We start from the raw sequence: 21,740 nt of genomic DNA on the forward strand, positions 1-21,740 counted from the left end.
TCTTTTCCCTTTTCTCATTCGATGTCTTGTGTACGATCCATTCGTCTTGAGGTTTTCTCGGCTAGCTTGGGTTGGTTTTATTACTTAGTTGTGTCATTTTGAAGAATCATCGCTTTATTGCACATCCATAGTTAACCGTAGGATGCATCCTTGGGTTGGCTCCAGCTTTCCGATTGTCCCTCTCTCTCTCTCTCTTGTTCCTCTTTCCCCCCCTCCTCTGCCTCCTCCAATTAATTAATTTGTTCGCCGGCCCCTAATCCACCTTCTCCGCACCCACACCCAAAACTGTCGCAGCTACTAATTAATACCCAATTTAGTATGGAGTAATTCTTAGTAGGAGGGCCATCGTAAGTAACTTAACCTGCTAAAACTAGATCGAAAAAAAAGAATAAAACAATTAAGAAATAAAAAATAAAAAAAATAAAAACGGAAAAACCAAATAAAAATAAAAATAAGTAGAAACACGGACACTTTCAAACAGGGCTGCTGGTTGTTGGCCCACCTGCAGCCCTTCTCAATCGACAGGACCATCAGGCCGATTCTGGGCTCGTCGCCCATGATTTCTATTTGATGAGTATCATGTTGCTACTGACCCTACCTGTTCGTCATCCCCGTTCTCTTTTCCCTACTCTTTCTTTCTTTCTTTTCTTCCTTCCTTCTTTTTCCCTCGTCTTATTATTATTATATTATTATTACTGCAGTCTTACCCTGTCACTTTGACCTCAGCAAACCCCTCCTCCGACCCGCTTGTAACGGACCTTTTCGCTTTTCCCCCTCCTACTCCTCCTCCTCACTCCCCTGTTAGACGCCGTGCAAACATTCGTCCCGCCCGTCTTACTTGGGCCTGTCATCAGGGTTCCCTTTTCCTTCTTTCCGCCTGTGCTGTGTCATTGTTCCTCTTAGTCGTTGTCCTTCCCAACGGAATTTACCTTCCCACCCTACCTTGTTCACACCACACCCTCCCCTGGAACTTGTCCCGATAATCATCCATCGGGCTTCGGTTTCCTTCGCCTCTTTTCCATTTGGAGGGGTTGGTCAATAGTGGGACAATTCCTCCGGTCCTTAGCAGACGGGTCGAAGATCGTCCCCCACTGCTGGCTTGGTGATCACATTTGATCTCAAATATGACGCCGTGCTCGGGTGGTACTACCCGGTGACGATTGTGCCTTGTAGTTCTGGCCGGTTAACCTGCAATAGCATCTGTGACCTACCAGCTGTGAACAACGCATCGCAAGATTAGCACCCTTGAACTGGAGCAATCACAGCCAACCAATCTGCTGGGTACTTCCTTTCCCTTTTCATTCTTTTTCTAATTCCCCATCATTATGATTTCTTCGAGAAATACACAAAGGAGCATCCCGCTGATTCTCTGCCTGAAGAATGCAAGATGTCCGAGGGTGATGTCGAGCACGTTTCTGGCCTCTTTGACGGCAGCCCCCGTCAGTTCCAGCGCCTATCCTCCCAAAGCACCACCGACTATTTCTATGACGCCCTGTCGAATGGCTCTCGCGAAGACCATCTAGCCGCCCTGTCCTCCACTCCTGTTCCTCTGTCCGGTAAAGCGTATCCCACTCAGCCGGGTCTCACAAACCTGCAACCTTTCCCTACACCTACCAGCATACCCCCGGCAGATCATCCCAACAGTTACGATCGGTCTTCACCTGATCCAGACGACTATTATCGCCCACACCTGCCCACCGTGGCCGCAAACGACGAGCAAGATCTCGACCTGAGCGGCGGTCATCCCATGGTGGAAGTGGGCAGTGACGCAGCCGCAGATAACCACCCCCCGAAACCTTTCCAACGTGTGTCTTCAGTACCGATACACTTGCTCGAATCCACGAATACTAGTCTGGGCCAGTATCGTTCCGCTTCCGATTCATCATATAAAGGCGTTGGGCACGAACCTGCCTGGGGATCATCGGTGCGGGCCTCGGCGGCGAGATCGGGGCAGACATCCTTCAAAGATCTTATCAACAAATTCAACAACAACGTCGACCAAGTCCTTCCTGTTCCTTCCACATCCTCAGTCCGGTCGCGGGTAACCTCGAGAGCTGCCAGCCCGACCAGTCCTACCCAGTATTCTTCGCAATCTAGAGCCCTCCCTCGCCAGCGCGAAACACCCAACCTTTCGTCGAGGCCACAGTCTGGCCACTGGCAACCTAGGAGTGCATTCGACACAGAGTCTTCGCCAGACCTTCTTGCAGCTTCACTCAGGACGGCTAGCATTGATGACAATCATTCGAGTAACTTCGCTTCCTCAGACGCGATCCCTCGACGACCTACCCTTGGCGAACCGCTTCGAATCGACACGAGTCCGCAGATTCCTGGATATGGAACTTCGTCGACGATACGGCGTCGAGGTTCTGACGGGATCATTCCTAGCCCGAATCCAGCTTTCCTAGACCCTTTCGATCCGTCGGCTGGTGTGACGCCGTTGACACCCACTGCGTGGTACCTAGGACGCACACCATTTTTGGAGTCCGTCAGTACAGGGTCAAACACAAACACACACCGGAGGACGAAGAGTGATATTCCTGGAAATTGGTCGGTCGAGGTGGGAGCGAACCCTCCTGACTCCCACATGGCGGTCCCGGCCCCCTTGCAGGCCAATTCCCAAGCATGCCCAGACAACAGCCCGCATACCCCAAAATCACGCATTCCGATTTCATCCCACCGCTTGAACTCGCCTTCCGTTTCAGACGAGTCTCCTCCCCCTTCAAGAGCCGGCACTCATTCCGGAAACCGTACTGCCGTTCAAGTCCATCTGCCACCAAAAGGCACCAGCCGCCTTCCCAAACCCTCGCCCAAATCACCGCGTGATATGCCGAAAAATGATCAACTACCAGGTTATGCTGCATCACCACGCGCAAAGCGGGAAATGGCTCATGGTCGGTCGCGCCAGCAGCTTCCTGAAAGAAATGCGCTATTAGAAGCCTACATTGCCGCTCCTCCCCCGAAAAAGTCACCCCCTCTACGCAGCTCCCGACCACGCCAGCCTATAGCACATACTCAATCGTCTCGTTCGAAAGTAGTCGAAACGGTATCGAACTTCCAGAGGCAGATCAACCGCGACCGGGAATACAGGAACTCCAGGGCGCGCGAACGAAGATTGCCGGAGCTCGGCCATGTCGACTTCGCGACTAGGCGACAGAAGATACAACAGGCTTTCAACCGTACCGTCGAGGAGAATGAGCGAAAAGAGGAGAAAGCTGCTGAACTCAGACGTCAAGCAAATGCCCAGGAAGATAAGCTTGAATTCGCTCGCGCATCCACCCCTGAACCACCGCAACCCACGGAGAGTGAAGTACAGCCTTCTCCCCACGCCGAGGATAACGCGACCGTCATTGAGGAGGCAGCAGAAGCCCCGACTGAGGAGGTAGACCAGGTACCCGAAACGAAGGACTCTCTGCCACTACCCGAGCTCCATGTCGACACTGACATCCCTACTACACTGGAGAATGCAGACGGCACTTCTGATGCACACCTAATGACCATGGATTCCCCAACTCTGGGACACGCAGCGATAATAGAAAGGGACTTGACATATGAGCCCAAGTCTCACGCTCCCCCCGCGTCTGATGTTACCTCGGAGTCTAACGAGACCCATGTGACTGCTTTCGATACCGAGCCCCAAGTTGAGCTGTCACGACAAGACTTACATACTTCTCACAGGACTCTGTTGAGTCAGATCATGAATATTCGCGAGTCCAGTCCAAGCAGCTCGTCATGCGATGAGCAGGAGTGTAGCTTCTCCGAGAACGATGAGAGGGATGCCTTGCCTACTAGGTTAAGAAATGCTTTCGCTTTCGATGATCAAGCAGACAGCAGCGATAACCCGGAGTCATGTGATATTTACATGCGACATGGTCCGATGAACGGCGAGACATCTAATCGTTGGAGCATGAGTTCTTGGTCTTCATCCCTTCGCAATCAGCACTCCGTCGACGAGCAATGCGACCACAGTGGAGATGACTTCTCCCAGCTACAACAGTGCACTGAGGACAGTGAGGTCGCGACCCAGTCCTGCTCTGCATCTTCGAGCACCCCGTCGATAACCGACCATCAAATACTGCGCTCCGCATTTCCAAAGAAGGGAAGCGCAAATGATGGGAGACAAGAAGCGATATCTCACCCGAATGGCTTTGCATTCTCTAACGCTTCCAGCTTAGCAAGACTCGGTGGCTGGGATTCGAAGAGGGTTGGACAACTCTATCTGCAGGAGCTGGCAAATGGCAGGAGTCATGGGCTTCCGTTGCCAGCAATCCGCGCCTCTCCGGAGCCATCACAGACATATTCGGATAAGAAGGCAGATCAGGGATCCGACAGTCTAACTGATGACCCGGTTGTTGTATCTCGTATACGGGACCCTCCTGCTTTGGAACGGCCGGGACATACAGCAAGTCTAGTTTTGCGTGACGACTGGGAGCATGCCTCCCCTTCGATCATGGACTGGATGCAAGTGGCTGCTGCTGAGGATGAGTCTGCTTTGCAGGCACAAAGCGGCGACTCAGGTCCTGTACATGATAGTGCTACAACTCCCCGGCTGGTTACCCCGAATCATCAATCTTCCTTTTCAGAAGAGGCCGATGAAGGATTAGGTCTGGCCATCAAGGTGCACCAGCCTCAAGAGCTTGACTCCCACGAAAAGCAGTTGCCGTCGGTCCCTGAGCCCTCAGACGAAGACATACCGACCTTGAATGTCGCCCCGCAACAGCGAATGCAACCGCCTTCAAATGTCAATGTCACAGAGCAACGCCTAAGTACTATCATATCTGGCATCTTTGCGCCATTGGATCCTGTTCAGAGCACTGGTAGTAGCGAGGATTCCTCTCTTCGCAGGCTGGACCCTATACCGTCTCCCCAAACATTTGACTCGTCTTCCACCTCGCTGGTTCCTTCAACATCAGAGCCATCCCGCCTTAAGGCACAATCACCATCTCCGGAGCAACGTCGGCTCAAAAAGCGCCGGCATGTGATCAAGGAACTTGTCGATACAGAGTACACTTTCGGACGAGACATGAAAGTCGTCGACGATATCTACAAAGGAACCTCGAGTTCTTGTCTAGATCTTTCCTCGGAGGACGTCAAGATTCTATTTGCGAATTCCGATCAGGTCGTGCAATTCTCGATGGCGTTCCAAGATGCACTGAAGGAGGCAGCTAAGAGCGTTTACGTGATGCCCAAGTCCCAACGCTGGAGTAGCAAGCGTAGTGCCCGCCATCACACTTCTAGGACTGACTCCGAGAATTCGAGCACGGCGGGCATATCCGACCTGGACAAAGATAAGATGACATACATTGGTCAAGCCTTCATGAATCAAATGAGCTACATGGAGAAGGTCTATGCGGATTATTTGAAAAATCACGATGCTGCTAATAAGAAGCTCCAGACACTGCAGCGCAACCCTAAGGTTGCTATCTGGCTCAAAGAGTGCCGAGACTGGGCTTCAGACCTAACGACGGCGTGGGACTTGGATTCACTCCTGGTGAAGCCAGTGCAAAGAATTCTGAAATATCCCCTTCTGTTGGCCGAACTGCTCGACTCCACGCCCGACGACCATCCCGACCACCCGGCACTTGTCAATGCCCTGGAGGAAGTCACTAATATCTCTGTGCGTATTAACGAGATGAAGAAACGGGCAGACCTGGTGGGGCAGGTGGTCGGCCGCAAACGCAAAGAGTCCGATGTGAGGGCAGGCCTGTCGAAGGCTTTCGGGCGACGTACCGAGAAGTTAAGGCAGCAGGTCGGCCTCTCTGACATGGTCGAGGACAAGGAATACGATACACTGGCCCAGAAGTTTGGAGACAACTTCTTCCAATTGCAACTTGTCATGCGCGACGCAGAAATGTATACACGTGAGGTGCAAACCTCCATGGACGGATTCAATGAATTCGTTGAGGCGATCCAAGGGTTCGTCAATGTTTCGCCATCTAACTATGCAGAGTTGGAAGGAAGGTGGCGTGAGTTGAAGACCACTGTTGCGGACATAATGACCGTGGCATTGCCTGAACACGTAAGTGGAGCCTCCCAGACTCTAACCCCTTTGGTAGTGCTTTCATAGCTAATTCGTGAATATCATACAGATTGCGGTTGTGCGAAAGAGTGTCATTGACCCGATGGTCACGTTGCTCAAGCTCCACGATGGTCCTCAACGAGTAATGAGAAAGCGCGATAAGCGCCTCATGGACTATGCCCGCTTCAAAGGCGCGAAAGAGCGAGGTGACAAGCCTGATAAGAAGACTACCGAACAAGGAGAGCAATTTGTGGCGCTCAATGAGACCCTCAAGGATGAGCTTCCAAAGCTCTACGCCCTGACTGCCAAACTGATGGAGGCGTGTCTCAAAAACTTCGTGCACATACAGACTACTTGGTTCCGGCAGCTACAGCACAAGCTTGGTTCTCTATTCGAGTCATTTCCGGAAGACATCCAGAAGATCGTGGAAGACTGGTCCTGCAATTTCAACTTCTCTGAATCGCAGGTCCTATCACTGGGCATCTGCAATGGCTCCCTGCTTGCTGATACTGTCAACCTTGTCAACTTCAATACGCCTTCAACAGGGGCCACCATCAGCTCGCCGCGGCGGCCTTCTACGGTCAATAGTGTTAGTACGCGCGTGGGATCGACAATGGAGGATTCGCCCAAGGTGTCTCAAGAGTTTGGCAATGGCAGTCATTCGTTCCACTCGCCCAGCTTTGATACTCAATCTCAGGTATCCACTGGCCGCCACCGGGCAGATTCCACCTTTTCGGGCCGTACGGGGCATGAGACGGCCGAGATCCCACGAAGTCAGATGCTGCAGCAGATCACTAGCGCTTCAACCACGTCTGTGCCAGCTTCGACCTCCACCACCGAGGCATTCCCGAGCCTACCCCGGCTCAGTCTCGACTCACCGTTCCTGGTGGACGTTATTGGTCCTTCGAGTGATGGGAACGATGGCGCAAAGGCTGAGGAGCTGCCCATGTCTCCTGATGGACGGTACTCGGGATTTTTCTCATCAGCGATGCCAATGTCAGACAACCCTCAGGATAACGCACCAACTCATAACGAACCTCCCCATGAGCCAGCGGTGCTCTTCCTCGCGGCAAGCATCTATGAGTTCAATATCGACCGCGCACGACGCGAGGCTGGCTATCCTTACCTGACGTATGTGGTCGGAGAGATTTTCGATGTCATTGCGGAGAAAGGAGAGCTCTGGCTCGCCAAAAATCAGGACGACCCTACCCATCAAGTTGGATGGATTTGGAATAAGCACTTTGCAAAGCTTTCAGCCTGAGATGCAATTTGCAATCAACGTCCTTTATCATTATATTTCCCACGGGAAAATTTCTGACAACGTGCGCCAATTTTGGCAGGGGCCTAGGCCCCCAACGAGCTCTGTTTACCAGCTCGTCACCCTCTGTTTTTGGCCCATGTTGACCTGGCGTCTTCTACGGCGCGCTACCTAGCATTTGCCTTATAATCTGTTGTTTCTTTGTTTGCTTACGTTCAGCGGGTCGGGTAGGATATAGTGTTGGCGAACTATCTGGTTTATCTGATTTGATGTTATGTTGAATGTTGAATCTCCGGACTGACTGGATGGAAGATCGGTGACCATGTGTGCTCCAGGAGAGTTTGATATTACTTTCCTGACAATTGTTGCGTCGGACGAAAGATGTTAAGATGTACTTTTAGATACCCCTTGCTTGAAGTGAATGAATTGCTTAGCGTGTGCCTCTTACAATATTATTCTTCATATATAGAACCCATGTTTACCCAACAATCTATGCATCTTCGATATCCTTAGTGGAATAGAAAATAGGCTATCGTAACAGGGCTGAACCACGTGAGCGCACCGCCACAGGTGACGTCTGGCGGTGCCTTCCCCAGAGTGGCTGAGAATGGCTGATGAGGATCGCCGGCCGACGAGGAACTTGCACCTTCGCTCGTCGGCCATCGTCTCCATTTCCCCCAGTTCGTCAATTGCTGGAACTAGCATCATCTCCCTTGCTCTGATTTTCTACCCTTCGCAGTTGACCCCCGACGTCCTGCCGTATGTGATCCAAGCACCACAGCCGGGGATCGTATCGACCAGCCGATTCCCACCTGTCTCTATTGATCCTCCGCCCACGGAGACCCACGGACCAGGCAGACGAATACCAACATCCCCTGCCTAGGCCTTCGTCTACTCATTCGTCTTGCGGGCTGTCGCAATCACCCAAGGATACCCATATATAGCCTTTCTCGAGCCCTGTCTCCCTCCTTGTCGATTGTGATCGGAACCTTATTCCTCGACACTTCGGAACCTCGGTGGACGAACAATTAGATCGACGGCCAGAGCGACCAGTATAATCTGCTTGGAGTGAACACGATGCGTGACGGCGGCTTGGGAAAATTACAAAGGAGGATGAGACGATTTGGCGACACTGTAGGTCAACGGGAGTTCTCTGTCCCTCGTCCTTTGCCCTTGACATGTGCGGGGTCTTGTCGGCTTGCGAAACAGACTAAACGTGGCGTAGTTGAACCCAGATGATGCGTATCTAAGTTGTAAGTTCTCTCGCTTTCTTTCCACACTGCATGTTGAGAGATGTAGATGAATCCTAATGCTTCAACTTGATAGATCATGATGTCCGATGTACGTTACTCTGTCAGAATAAAGATACAAATCCACCGCCGTTTGACTCCTCCTTGATCCCGGTCTCTAACAAACGGATACAGTAACACGAGGGGACATGCAGTCGCTGAAGAATGACTGGCTGACCGATAATGTTCGTGAGATGCTACTATTGATTTACTCTACCGTTACATGGGAAGCTAACAATCGAATCATGATCATAGGTCATCTCTTTCTGGGAGGAGTAAGTTACCTGCCTACCTGAAAAGTTCCCGTCCATGGGGCTCACTAGATCAACAATGGTAGATACCTTGAACACGAATTCCTCGTCCAATATAGGTCCTCCAACATCGTCCTCCTTCGACCGAGCATGTCATTCATGATCCTGCAAACGCCAAACCCACATTCTCTGCGTGAAGCGCTTCCCGATTTTTCTCGAACTACGCATGTCTTCCTCCCTATCAACGATTGTCGCAATGTCACGGAAGCAGAGGGAGGCACACACTGGTCATTATTATTGATTTCGATTGTGGACGGGATAGCGTTTCACTATGATTCGCTGCCACCGGGCAATTTCTGGGAAGCCCGGACGGTGACAATGAAATTCGCGGCATTACTTGGACGACCCATTAACTACGTTCATTTGGAGGATTCGCCAGTACAAGAGAATGGGAGCGACTGTGGCGTGTTCGTCTGTTTGAGCATGCGCCATTTGTTACTGAAGAGATTGCTCACTGCCAACGCCAATGAGAAGGTCAGCATGAGTCTTGGTGGGCGCAAGGTTGATGCTCGGTCGGGACGCAAGGAAATGGCCAAGATTATAGAAGGCTTCCGGAAGGAGGGCGAAAGACGAAGATCGTACGTGATTATTGCTAATATTGAAGACTCGCCTGATCTAGTACTGACAATTAAGTGCAGAGCGAGTCTAAGCCCCCTTGGCAAGAAGTCGACCAGTCCTCCACGGATCGAATGATATCACGATCAATTGGAACAAGTCAGGGTCGGCGTCGGAAAGGTTTGTACATTGGGAGTTGTTGATACCAGGTCTCGGATACTGCATACATAAGCCAGAGGGATTGATTTGGTTGTGCTGGGAACTCGGGCGTGATAGCGCCTTGGAAGCCCTTCTGGCTACGCATTCTTCTTGTATTGTCTCTGCTGTACTTGCGCTGTGTTTCTATTGTTCTTCTAGTTATTAGTTCGGGCAGCATTTCCTATTGATTGTTGCATTTTTATGTTATGATATGATATGGGGTAATGAGAGACGTGCATTCGACTATGATGGCTGCCTTTAGTTTGTTGCATTCTAGCTTAAGCACTGTTTCTGATCATTTCCGACTCGCGTGTTTGTGTTTGGATGGACTACTTACGTTACCTGCGCCATGGTTGAATTAATATGTCTATTGTGGTGGTTTGTTTAGTATGTCTTGAATACTATATATATTACTACCATGTTCTTCAGTTAATATCATACTATATCACTCTGACCAAAGAGACACGCATACGGATATATATACTGAGTAGAACTGTGAGCACATAACAATCTCTCACTCTGATTTCCAGAAATTGCCTTAGTCTACCGCAGCCAGTGCTTTAACGTATCATACTGCTTCACAGCAGACTCATACTTCCTCCCATTTACTATGATCCATCTAATATCAACAGTAGTTTTGACATTGTCACTCCATTTTTCATGTTGATCTACTACTATAAAAATAACTTGAGAATGAACGCGCAGCCAACGGCCCATGAAACCACACCACTACTGTCAACTACTACTACTATGCAATCTCCCAACCCTAGATACTCCACCCTATACTCACTACTACACCATGATACCATAAAAACTGCCCACCAAGACAGCCATACCCATCTCCTAAGGTAGCTTGTTTACCCTTCCCCCTCACATCCTCCTTCCTTCCTTCTCACTCACTACCTCCTCCCACCCCGTCTCCCAGGAAACACGTTCCTTCCTTACATCAGACTCATGAATCTGTTGTAGTGAACGAAGTGGGCTGTCTCCACTATAGGGCTGTCGATCTACACACGCGGGATCGACGCCAACTGCTTTGACATGAGCTTGGCTTGACTTGGCCTGATATGTTGCTGTGCGTGCCCTATGTAGGTATATCATGTAACCGGGAGGATGGTATAGTCGTCGTGCTGCTTCTGGCTCTACTCCGTGAGCTTCCAGAGTCTCTATACAGAGCACTCCCTACCTTCTCCTCGAGGAGGAGACCCGTTGCATGGTAACGGTCTGTTGTTCCCTCGTATGGTCCTTCCTATATCGTGGTCATTGTCGCCGTTCGCTGGCATTCTACCATGGCAACGAGCTGTTCCTACCTTCTCTGTATAGCGTTCCTTCTGCTTCCTGCTCATGAAGAGTAGTTGCCTCGACAGTAAATCCCCCCAGTACATAATGGCCCTCTTCCCCCCGGCCCTCTCTCTTCTCTTCTCTTCCCTCCTCACACCGTTTGGTCCCTTGATGCTAGTACTGTGATTTATCACTTTGCGTCCCCTCAAGCCCATTCGTGTTTAGCTCAGCTTTTATAGCTTCTGCTTCCGCTGCCTTGTACCTTTTTTTTCTTCCACCTCGCCTTCCCCTTACACTTCTTATTCGTTTTTTGACCAGGTATTTCAGATGACTCACCTCTGGATACCTGGGTTGCCCTACAAGAAGGCTCCCGTAGCCGACCGGTTCAAGTCGAGTGCGCCATTCCTTTCGTTTCCCACGGCACACACGGCGCGCTTCGTCTTTCGCCGGAACTACGAGATCACCTCTTCCCGCTCCTTCCAGACAGTTTCGCCCCCCCGAACTGTCGTCCGCTCTCTCCTGCCAGTCTCGACTGGTGTCCGTTCCCTCCCCCGCAAGTCAGCTTCGCCTGACGTCCGTTCTTTTGCCCAGTTGCGACAGGGCTCGCAACTGCCGGTCTCCGTGAGACCATCCACTCCTTCCCCTGCTTCCCCACCTGTCCCAGCTGCCACTGGGGCAGGGCGCTCGCTAACAGGCTCCGTCCTTTCCTCTCGCTTGGAGGAAAGGCGGGCTTCTCGACAGGCACGCTCTCGGCCTTGGGCTGCTACACCCAAGGTCGAGGGGCACAAGAAGTCCCCCGAGGGACACCGGTCGACAACCCGCCCTTCCCCCCGAGTCGAACGAGCCTCTGGTCCGTCCGACCGGGCTATTCGCAGCCCACATATGGCGGCTCGAACTCGAAGAGCGCTCAGGCGGATCGACGAGGTTCTTGCTAAGCCTGCTCTGGTCAAGGCTGGGGCAGGTGGACGTAAGGCCAAGTCCGTGAAGTCGGTTCGTTTCGGAGAGGACACCGTCATCCCTGTGTCCTGTTGGATAGTTCGGCGCGAGCATGTCTTTCCGGCTCCGCTGGCGGCCATGGGTCACCTTCAGGGTTGGAAAGTCACTCCTCGTGCGGAGCCAGACGAGGAGGGTGAGATGGAAAAGTACACCACATACTGGGGTTCAGACTCATATGTGATGCTTGACATCCACTCTGTCTCGGAGCCATGTGGACGTGACGGATGCCAGTACCAGCGCCTGGCCAGCATTGCTGCCAGGAGGCCAGGCTGGGGTCCGGCCACTGTCTTCTTGGCTTGGAACATGCTGAGAGAGAAGGTCCGGCAACGTGGTGGATTCCGGCTGTGAGTCGTTGTCCTCCCCGTTCCTGTCACTCATTTTACCCTTCTCTACCCACATTCGTTTGTCTCCTTGACTTTCTTCAGTCGTCCTTTCATTCTCGCTTTTCCTTTGTCAGCGTCTGTTCTGGACTGGCTCTGGTCTGTTTTGGGGGAAACAGACCATCCAGGTTATGCTGATCGGGTAGCAGATGCTGGCGTGTATCCTGCTGTGGTATTGGTGGCGCATTATGCACCGAAGAGAGGTATGTCTGTCACCAGTGAGTGTGGAGCGAATACTGACGATTGTATAGGATTCTGGAGCGAGGGTTCCCTAACCACGAGGGGTAATGACGCACACCTGTACGCAGGGTTTAAGTCGTAGTCCCTTACTCGGAGCGTCAGCAACCCGTTGTAGCTCCCGACGAACGAGACGAACGAGACGAGACGAAGCCGAACGACGACCGACCGACCAGCGACAGCGACATCGACAAGACAACGACACCGACAACGACAGCGACAGCGACAGCGACGACGACGACACCGATCCGCCGGAGGCCGATTGGGGGTAAGTAGCTTCCTATTGACATAGACTAGAGAAGAGAAGCTAAGAGCATGTAGATGGTGGTGGGCCATCGACAATACGACAATATCGACGCCTCCTTCGACCGACGACAACGACGACCGACGACGACGCGACGACAACCGATGGAGCTACACCGGGCGGCTAATTACGCTTCACCGGAAGCGGAATAAGGTATGTGTTACTTCCAGTATAGATTAGTATATGCTAACTGATAAAGTAGACGGAATATTCCCAATCATGCGGATGTACTGGGAGGGAATGTTTCGTCTTGGGTTGAGTTTGGTGGCTGGTGACGGAGAGGTTGGAGGTAAGCAGCTGCTTGGGATGATGAAGAGGAAAGAAGCTAATGAATTTAATAGATCAGGGAGATTGTTGATCAGGAGGATAGCTGGACTGAGCCCAAGGGGAGTGAAGTGGGGTGGTATTGTTAGTAGATAGTTCAAAGACCATGGCATCATGGCACATTTGCTTGGGTTTATGGCGTTGGGTCACGGTTCATTATTATCTTTCTTTTGTTCATTCATATGGCCCGGGCGTTTTGTGTTATTGGCTTTTGCTTTTTTGCTATTCATTTCTTTTGTTGTTGATGAGCAGGATTCCTGTCTCTAGTTGCGTCTTTTTTTCTGGAATGGATCGTCATTGCTGTTCCATCAGTGTTCGTTGAGTATGAGATTGTAGTTGTAGTTGGTGGAATGACTTCAGTGACTGAGTGGTGAGCAAATGTATTAAGAACTTAACCAAGTATGCAGCAACCCTAATGCAGACAATAAGATGCACCAACAAGAACAGAACAGGACATAATAGAAAATACCAACTCAACAAACAAGATCAATCAAACAATGCAATAAATCCAACACAAACAACAAACTCCACGCCTCATCAGCCCTCCTAGTAGACGGACAAACCAAAGAATGATATAGACAAACTAAGCCATCAACTCATTCCACAAATCCGCCGCATCCTCCCCAACAAGCCCACTACTATTCACCTCATCCTCGGCAGCATAGCACGCATCAATGGTCTCCTGCGGCGCATTACACGGGCTAATCAACCGATTACACACAAAGTTCATCAACGTATCGATGGTCGTGGAACTCCCGTGATCAAAGTCCACCTGATTGTTTGTGATGAAACTCCATTCTGTCCTCCCGTCCAGGCCGTATTGGTAGGAGATGCTCGGGTCGGAACATTGGCCGTAGTCATTACCACTGGAGGTGTTGTTGTTGTCATCGCCGTCGCCGTCGTCGCCGTCGTCGCCGCCGGGGGTATCGGTGGGGCAGGAGGTTGTGTCTGTCACTGTTGTTGTTGTTGCTGTGGCAGTCACTGTAGATGCAGGGAGAGTGATTGTAGATACAGAAACATCCGTCTCTGTCGCTGTCACCGTCGAAACAGATACATCCGTCTCTGTCGTCGTAACTGTAGATGCCGGGAGTGTCACAGTAGCAGTCAAAACATCCGTCTCGGTAATAGTCGGTCCGGGAAGAGTAATAGTATCTGTGTGTATGATTGTAAAGGAGACGGTGTCTGTCGTTGTTGATACTGCTGTGTGTGTCTGTGTTTCTGTAGTAGTCACTGGGGGTTGAGTGATAGTCGATGTATCGGTGATAGTGGCAGTGATGACATCTGATTCGGTTTCTGTCACTGTGGCTGTGGCTGTTGCTGTTGCTGTGGCTGTCGTGGTCTCGGTGATGGCTGGGCCGGGGATTGAGATTGTTGCTGTTTCTGTTGTTGTCGCTGTTTCTGTCGTTGTGGCTGGACAGTCGGTTGGGGGTGGGATCAGGCCGGCGGTGTTGGATTCGGTGGTTGTGGTGGTCACCGTGATTACTTGCGTTGGGCTGTGGTGTATTTGTTAGTCTTGTATAGATGAGAGAGGTGAATGGGGCAGGGGGAGGGAGTGTCTTACCCCGGCTCAATGGTCGTGATGGTGATGGTCTGCACGTCGTTATCGTTGTTGTTGTCGCAGCCGTTGCCGTGGTGGTGGTCATCTTCATCGTCATCATCATCAGAATCAGATTCAGAGTCGGAGTCGCTGTCGTCGTCCGAGTCGGAGTCACTATCGCTATCACTATCCCAGTCATCGTCGCCATCATCATCATTCTGGTCTTTATGATGATGTTTATGACGGACTTGGTCTGTGATATCGTTATTGTCATCGTCGTCATCATCGTCATCGTCATCCTTCCCGCCGTGGAGGTTCATAGTGCAGTCCTGACCATCGGCACAGGCGTCTGCATCGGGCACTTGCACGTCCACATTCACGGCTGTAGGACGCGTCACGGCGAAGGGGAGGGCCTGGAGGAGTAGGAGGGGGAGTAGCCAGGTTGTTTGGCGGACCATGGTGGTGGTTTAGTCTTGAGATGTTGTGTCTGTCTTGTATTGAAAGGAGTAGATGCTATGGGATGAATAGCTTCAATTGGATTGCAATTGCTTGATAGGGTACAGAATGATGGTGATATTGCATCCTCAAGACAAGGAAACCTTATACATCTTTATACTCATCCTCATCGCTACGGATATAATCTCCATAGGGAGGATATTACTATCTCGATGCAGAGTCAAACGATGAAAGCAGGCTTCCTCAGTAAGTATGTTCTCATGAGGACTGCACAAAATAGGCGATGAGAGTGAATTCGTCCATTCTCCAGACCATACAGCTGTATGATATAATGTCGATCGGGGGACATATTTCACTGGTGACACAAGACTTCCTAAGAATATCTGATAAGTTGACGACCCCGTCAAAATTGACACACCCCAGAACACTCAATAACAATCAACAATCCCCTTTGTGTCTCCCGCTTTCGCTGGTCCGGCCAGTTTCTTATTGTAGGGTCGGCCCGTTTCCGGTCCACTGCATTCCAGCCATGCTATTAGGCATGTCGGGCCAGTATCTATGCATTCCCTCCCGGAACCGACGGGTACTAGTTATAGAAGATGCAGATACGTACTAATTAATACTTGAATCATATAAGACCGCGGATGTCCTCTGGAAACGGTTCATTCTTCTCTGTTTGTATCAAAGGGGAGATGCGGATGTTGAATATTGCAATCACGCCTTGGCGGTTCCGGACGCGGATCATGATGTCTGCATCGCTAGTATGCTATGCATGCCGTTGACCCGCGGGGAATTAGCCCCCTTGGTTTTCTCCAGTTTGTCTGTCCTATCTGGAGTAGAATCTCTGAGTTTCGAGCCAAGTCTAGGGTAAACTGCTTCTGAATCATGGTGATGTCTTGATCAGCGCTGGTGATGTAATATCCACTTCCTGACAGGATTGCCGACAGGCACGACGCTCTACGTCTTAGCGCCGAGATTAACTTCCCATACCACTGGGTCGGTGGGTACACAGCACCTCAACTTCATCTTTGCCACTTCCAAGAACTCCCGCTATGTAGTATCAGGTTTGCAGTAACTACTCAATACTTCATTACTCGCTCTGCGCGCTGACAAGATCAAACTCGACCAATTGAATGAGGCCGAAGTAGACAAATAAAGCGTAGGTACAATGGACGAGAACTCCTGTAGAGGAATTTATAGTGAAATCCAGAAACCCGGAGCATCCCTCCGACAATAGTCAGTTAACAAACAGTATAACAGCGAACCCCGAAACGCCGGCCAATGTTGAGAAATAGACAAAATGCAAAGCGGAAATTGTGTACACAGAGGCAGACATGAAAGACAGGAAGAATAAGCACCAAGGTTATAGAACGTGGAATCATGAGCCAGAGTGCCGAGCGTATAATCTATAAGAAATATGGAAAGCCGAACCATGAGTGGAAAGGGCAGTGCTAACATATGTACCAAGACGACAGACAGGGTGCCAATGGAGGAGCTTGCAATGGGCCGCACGCCCAGACAATCCCATCACTTCTGATTGGGATATACCCAGAGTCTAAGGCGGAGTAGGCGTTTGGCGGACCTCTTGCTCGTCAGACCGCTGCTTCTCGCGCGTGCGCATATACATTCCCTCCGACGGAGTGTCCGGTGCTGCCGAAGGATTTATCGAGCGGGGAATCGCCTGGGATAGTTGCTGCTGTTGCTGTGCAACAATCTCTCTCGCATAGAACTCCACAAGCATCGTCCCGTAAGCTTCAAGCTCTTCAACAGGAATCGATAAGCGAAAGTCGTTCAACAGTAAGAATTGAAGTTCAAGGTGGTTGAGCTCAACCAGCGGCAGTCCGCCAACCTGTGAACGAGTTAGAGATCATCGTCTAACAATATGATATGAGGAGCCACCTTTGCATATCGAGAATTAGTGTAAAATACGTCCGAGAAGAATTTACTGGCACAAGTTACGCCTGCGATAACTAGCCGGTGAATGTTGAAACTATCAACAACGAAAAAGTGGGAGAACTGATCCTCATCCTCCTGTGGTTGGAGAGAGGGCGATATGGACGACGGACTGGACGGGTCTTGTGCTGCGATTCCCGACGAGGATGGCGGGGTTACCAACGGCGAGGGTTGTGTCGCATGTGTCGACGACCGCTCAGCCGACGATGGCCGTGAACTGTTGCCACTTGGCACGGTAGACGTGCCATCCCAGCGACGTCGTAACCGGTCGAGCTGGCCCTTATTGACCAGTTCCGTCATGCGATCGAAATATACCAGCAGACTGAGAAAGACCTCATACGTTGTAGGACAGTACTTGTGTATCCTTGTCAGATAGCTGAGAATACTGATGCTGGGCACATTTTTGCCGTGAAATGCAAGCACGCTCGTAGCCTGGGAGCTCAGAGTGGTGGTGCCATCCGGGGGCGGAATGTGTCGATGAACCGACTCGTGATGCAGGTCATTCGTCGTTGTGATTTTCATCAGCAGTCCAGCAACCATCTCGATTATGTCCGTGACCGGCATGGAACTAATCTCGTACTGGCGCTCTTGGGTCCACTGCCCAGGTGCCTGGTCCCTCTGCGCGAGGAACTCTTCACTGGCAAAGCTTTGAATGTGTGACAAATCACGGACTTTGATCCGACTCGGAGAGTTGGCCTCCGACCCCCCAAGGGAGCGGAGGGACTGGAAGGTCGGTTTTAGCTGAGGCGAAGCCGGAGAGGACTGACTCCCCATATGCGGTGCCGAGGTTGGTACCGCTGTTGTTGCATGGCTGCCACCAGTGTGATGAGAGGAAGAGTGTGCTGCAGGATGAGAAGCGGAGCCCGGGCGCGATGGATGATGGGAGGTGGTAGAGGTCATTGAGGCTGATGGAGGATGAGTGTAGACGGATCCCGGAGTGGCAGAGGACGCTCGCGTGGATGGTTGGGAACTGGGTTGAGAGGGCCGACTGATGTAGGCCGGTACATCATGGGTTGGGTGGGAGGGGAGGCGAGTAGAGCCGGCGGCGGAGGTTGACGGCGGGGCTGTGGATGAGGTGGGGGTGGTATTGGACGAGGCCGACCTAGAGCTCCCGGACTCCAGGTGTGACGAAGGATGGTGAGAGGGCTGCTGATGAGTCGAGGACCGATACACTGATTCTGAGGAAGTGATGGCGCCTCCCAACATGTTGTAGGAGGTATCCATATAATCCGATCGCGGATGGTTTACGACGACCGATCCCATATCAGAGCCGACGGGTTTAGAGGTCAGACGCGGGTGCTTCTACTCGGTACAGGGCCGGCGGCCGAAAGTCAGCGATTACTTTGAAGACCAGTGATGAGGGGTCATGTCATTGGGGGAAGGCCAAACAAGGAACAGATTCCTCCGTAAGGCATCGCAAGAGGGACAAAGCACCAGACGGCGAGAGGGGAATGGAGAGATACCGGCAGGATGATTAGGTTCAGTCAAAGATCCAAGAATGGATGACAGTCTGGATCTGGAAGATCGTGGCGTGGAGGGTCAGAGCACCTGGGGAGGGGAGGGTGTGTATGTAGTAGCTACAAGAGTGAGTAAGAGTAGTAGGAGCAAGCAGTTAAACGTGAACCCGACCCAAGCCTGAAGCGGGAAGGGAATCACAAGCGATAGACGGCAATGGGATGGTCCATTGCGATGAATCAGCGAGGGACAGGACAGGACAGGACAGAACAATCCGGGGCGAGATGGGGAGAATGAGGAGGAGGGATGAGCAGACAGGCACAGAGAGCACTATCAGGTTATAGAAACCGGACTGAGGGGAACGGAGGATAAGGGGAATGGGGATTAGGGTGGCGGAGAACGATGGGAAAGGTGGATTTGGGGTGAGTGAATGGATGGATGGATGGATGGATGGATGATGCAGGAAGGGAACAAGAGACTCTCGTCCCGGCAAGGTTGGGATCCACACCCGGCCATCGCCCAGTCAATCATCTCCCATCCACCTTTGCCCATGTTACCAACATCCACACCCTCTACATCCCCCCAAGTTGATTGATCGAATGGCAGGAGAAGCAAGACGAATAAAGATGAGCATTCATTGACACCTGGAAGGTTCTCCTGACAGGGGGAGACAGGCAAGAATGCGACCTGACGAAGATATGATACCATGAGATGATCCATCATCTTTGATTCACCTACATACTGGCTATCGACCTACCGGGTATCACTAACTGTTCGACTGGATCTACTCGGGTCCAGGCTACACCGGAGACATCCTTACTGATTGGTACAGCAGGGTCTCCCCATGAAGGTTCCTTGCAGCGATATTAAGCAAGTCACCTTACCGACCGCGCAGAATGAGGAAGCCCTGTCGTCATGAGATCGCATCAACAGCCACTCTTAATACCTGCTTATCTTCACCAACTACTTACTACTTACCTGATAACTAGGGAGTAATACTGTGACAGACTGATTATTATCTATCTATCATCCCAAGAAGAAGGATAAGGCGAGACTGCGACTAAAGAAAGAAGGAGACGCACACCCTCACTCACTGTTCAGGCCTAAACCAGATAGTCGCATTTAGGATCATCCTCTGCTTGGGGGAGCAATGGGCGAATGGCGGCTCCTCTGCCGTGCAGGTGTCCAGCAGCGCCGACTGATTGGTGGCGGCTCCAGACGCTCTGGAGGCAATGGCAGCCGTCATTGACCTACCATCTATCTTGGCCTGGCCCCCCTAATTCCAAGCTAGCAGTTCCTTAGACAGTAAGTATTACAGTAATTAGTTGATGGCTCTCAAGTTCACTCTGTGGGTAAGCAGCGGGGAAGCTATTAATCTAACCGTGCTCCGTAGTGGTATTTAGTCTAGATGATGTGATCGTGCCATACTCCGCGCGTGGGATCCATGGATGGTCAGGACTACTGTCCCGTAGTCTGGGATATCCGGAATTAGTTGACCCCGTCTAGTGACCCTGGCTCCCCTAGATAAGGGCGGATCCATTATTGGGAACAGTCTAACGGCCACTGGCATACTGGTCAAGTGATAGTGCCTCGAACAAGCAAACTATAAGATGACGGGAAGCGTCTCCTGAAGAGCGCTATCAACCCACGCTATCACATCCCCTCCCCTAATCTAATATCCCATTCGTTGAAGATACTCCCCATCTTGATTGTATCTAGCAGTCTCAGATCTGGAAATTTCCTCTCTTAATCTTGGGTTATAGCACTACTCTGTAGAACAAGGAATAGCTCGTTTAGCAGCTAACAACAATTAAATCATCGTCCCGTATAGATACATTCGTTAATTGGTAACGCCCGGTCCAGTGTAGCCCGTGTCCGGCAGGTAGAGGTGTCGCTGGGCGCCCCGAGACGTCAGCACCACCAGTCGGATGACACCACCCGAACTGCCATCCCACTTGATGGCTTCTTGCAGTGCTCCGCGGACGAAGTTGATGCCTTCCTCCTCTGTCATGTTCTCCCTCCAGTGAGTATCACAGTAACCATAGATATAGGTCGATCCGGATCCGCCAATGGAGTACGGTTGCTTGTGAAGAGATCCGCCCAAGGGTATCGAATACACCTGACCTCCGTGCTTCGGGTCGTATCCGGCGATGATGATACCGGCACTGTGATTGATTGGTCAACGAAGCTTGCTCTTCCAGGCTGACCCGGTGGTATGCCTACCTTAGCATGTCCTTGTTCTCGTAACATAGCTCTTGGAACAGCGATGCGGCGACCTGAGTACTCGGCGCCTCGTTGTTGGTGATTGCGTACATGTTGAGGTGGTAGGACACGATGTCTGCCACAGCCTGGGTGTCCGCGGCGGAACCTGATCGACAGCACCAGATTGTGTCATGGACCTGCGTCAACTTGTCGGTGACTCGGTTGGCGATGTAAGCTCCGGTTGTCGTCCGGCTGTCTGCACCCAATATAACACCATCCTTGAAGTTGATAGCCATGCTGTATTTCGTCAACATATCGGACATTGCCTCGGGGCTGACTGAAACTCACATCGATGTTCCTAGGCTGTACCGATAAGTTAGTGACCGTTCTCAAGTCTCATTGAGCAAATGGTTGGGGGACATACTTTACTTCTCCGCTCTTCAAGTGGTTCATATCAACATGGATGCCATCTGCAATAACTCATCAACTCCTGCTCGACACATTATCAATTCATAGCACGAGACCACTAACCCTCGCCGAGCATCCCCGTCATACCGTGACCGACCATGATGGCTGTTTGAAAATTGACAGAAAGGGGTGATTAATTCCTATCTATGAAAGTCTATCCCACCGAAAGCAACAGGGTGTGATGGTGATGAAGCGTGGATGGAAAGCAAACGTTAGTGCAGCGATGGTCAGAGGTGGTTATGAGCTCTGACGGAGCTCTCCAGGCAGGTGAACGCGTTACGTTGGCAGCTGGAGCTGATTCCGCCGGGCGGTGAGAGACAGCCACGTTCCTACTGGGTGGTTCCTCTTCCCCCGCAAGCCTCCTGAACGACTTCCCCCAGCCATAGAAAGCAGCCCCCGATGAAACAAACCGACGCATTATCTCCCGCTCCAGGCTGCAGGGTATCTCGCCGGATCGTGACCCTCACCACTTGAGTTTCCCCTTCCTGCATTCTCCAGCGCTCCGACCGTCAATTCAAGC

General features: G+C 51.4%; 6 protein-coding genes across 6 annotated transcripts; 3 read left to right on the forward strand and 3 right to left on the reverse strand.

The window, feature by feature from the left end:
- Nucleotides 1-1,387: 1,387 nt before the first annotated feature.
- On the forward strand, nucleotides 1,388-7,277 carry AtWU_09208 (putative Rho guanyl nucleotide exchange factor; the record flags this gene model as incomplete). The annotated part of the gene is made up of 2 exons (XM_035504315.1): nucleotides 1,388-6,016; nucleotides 6,087-7,277. The coding sequence occupies 2 exons, from the start codon at nucleotides 1,388-1,390 to the stop codon at nucleotides 7,275-7,277; spliced, it is 5,820 nt and encodes a 1,939-aa protein (XP_035360208.1).
- Nucleotides 7,278-8,351: 1,074 nt separating this feature from the next.
- AtWU_09209 (Ulp1 protease family protein) lies at nucleotides 8,352-9,567 on the forward strand (the record flags this gene model as incomplete). Its single annotated transcript, XM_035504316.1, has 7 exons — nucleotides 8,352-8,408; nucleotides 8,500-8,527; nucleotides 8,601-8,615; nucleotides 8,699-8,748; nucleotides 8,819-8,838; nucleotides 8,901-9,452; nucleotides 9,513-9,567. The coding sequence occupies 7 exons, from the start codon at nucleotides 8,352-8,354 to the stop codon at nucleotides 9,565-9,567; spliced, it is 777 nt and encodes a 258-aa protein (XP_035360209.1).
- A 1,668-nt stretch (nucleotides 9,568-11,235) lies between these two features.
- AtWU_09210 (uncharacterized protein) lies at nucleotides 11,236-13,084 on the forward strand (the record flags this gene model as incomplete). The annotated part of the gene is made up of 6 exons (XM_035504317.1): nucleotides 11,236-12,248; nucleotides 12,330-12,487; nucleotides 12,536-12,584; nucleotides 12,640-12,789; nucleotides 12,843-12,978; nucleotides 13,028-13,084. 6 exons carry the CDS (start codon nucleotides 11,236-11,238, stop codon nucleotides 13,082-13,084), a joined length of 1,563 nt encoding a protein of 520 aa, XP_035360210.1.
- A 648-nt stretch (nucleotides 13,085-13,732) lies between these two features.
- AtWU_09211 (uncharacterized protein) lies at nucleotides 13,733-15,144 on the reverse strand (the record flags this gene model as incomplete). The annotated part of the gene is made up of 2 exons (XM_035504318.1): nucleotides 13,733-14,642; nucleotides 14,711-15,144. The coding sequence occupies 2 exons, from the start codon at nucleotides 15,142-15,144 to the stop codon at nucleotides 13,733-13,735; spliced, it is 1,344 nt and encodes a 447-aa protein (XP_035360211.1).
- A 1,553-nt stretch (nucleotides 15,145-16,697) lies between these two features.
- On the reverse strand, nucleotides 16,698-18,301 carry AtWU_09212 (putative cyclin-dependent protein kinase complex component; the record flags this gene model as incomplete). The annotated part of the gene is made up of 2 exons (XM_035504319.1): nucleotides 16,698-16,991; nucleotides 17,042-18,301. The coding sequence occupies 2 exons, from the start codon at nucleotides 18,299-18,301 to the stop codon at nucleotides 16,698-16,700; spliced, it is 1,554 nt and encodes a 517-aa protein (XP_035360212.1).
- A 2,089-nt stretch (nucleotides 18,302-20,390) lies between these two features.
- On the reverse strand, nucleotides 20,391-21,320 carry pre3 (proteasome core particle subunit beta 1; the record flags this gene model as incomplete). Its single annotated transcript, XM_035504320.1, has 5 exons — nucleotides 20,391-20,715; nucleotides 20,774-21,049; nucleotides 21,101-21,115; nucleotides 21,177-21,222; nucleotides 21,284-21,320. 5 exons carry the CDS (start codon nucleotides 21,318-21,320, stop codon nucleotides 20,391-20,393), a joined length of 699 nt encoding a protein of 232 aa, XP_035360213.1.
- Nucleotides 21,321-21,740: the final 420 nt, after the last annotated feature.

This window comes from Aspergillus tubingensis, assembly GCF_013340325.1.
Source record: "Aspergillus tubingensis WU-2223L DNA, scaffold_10, whole genome shotgun sequence".
Classification (NCBI taxonomy): Eukaryota; Fungi; Ascomycota; class Eurotiomycetes; order Eurotiales; family Aspergillaceae; genus Aspergillus; species Aspergillus tubingensis.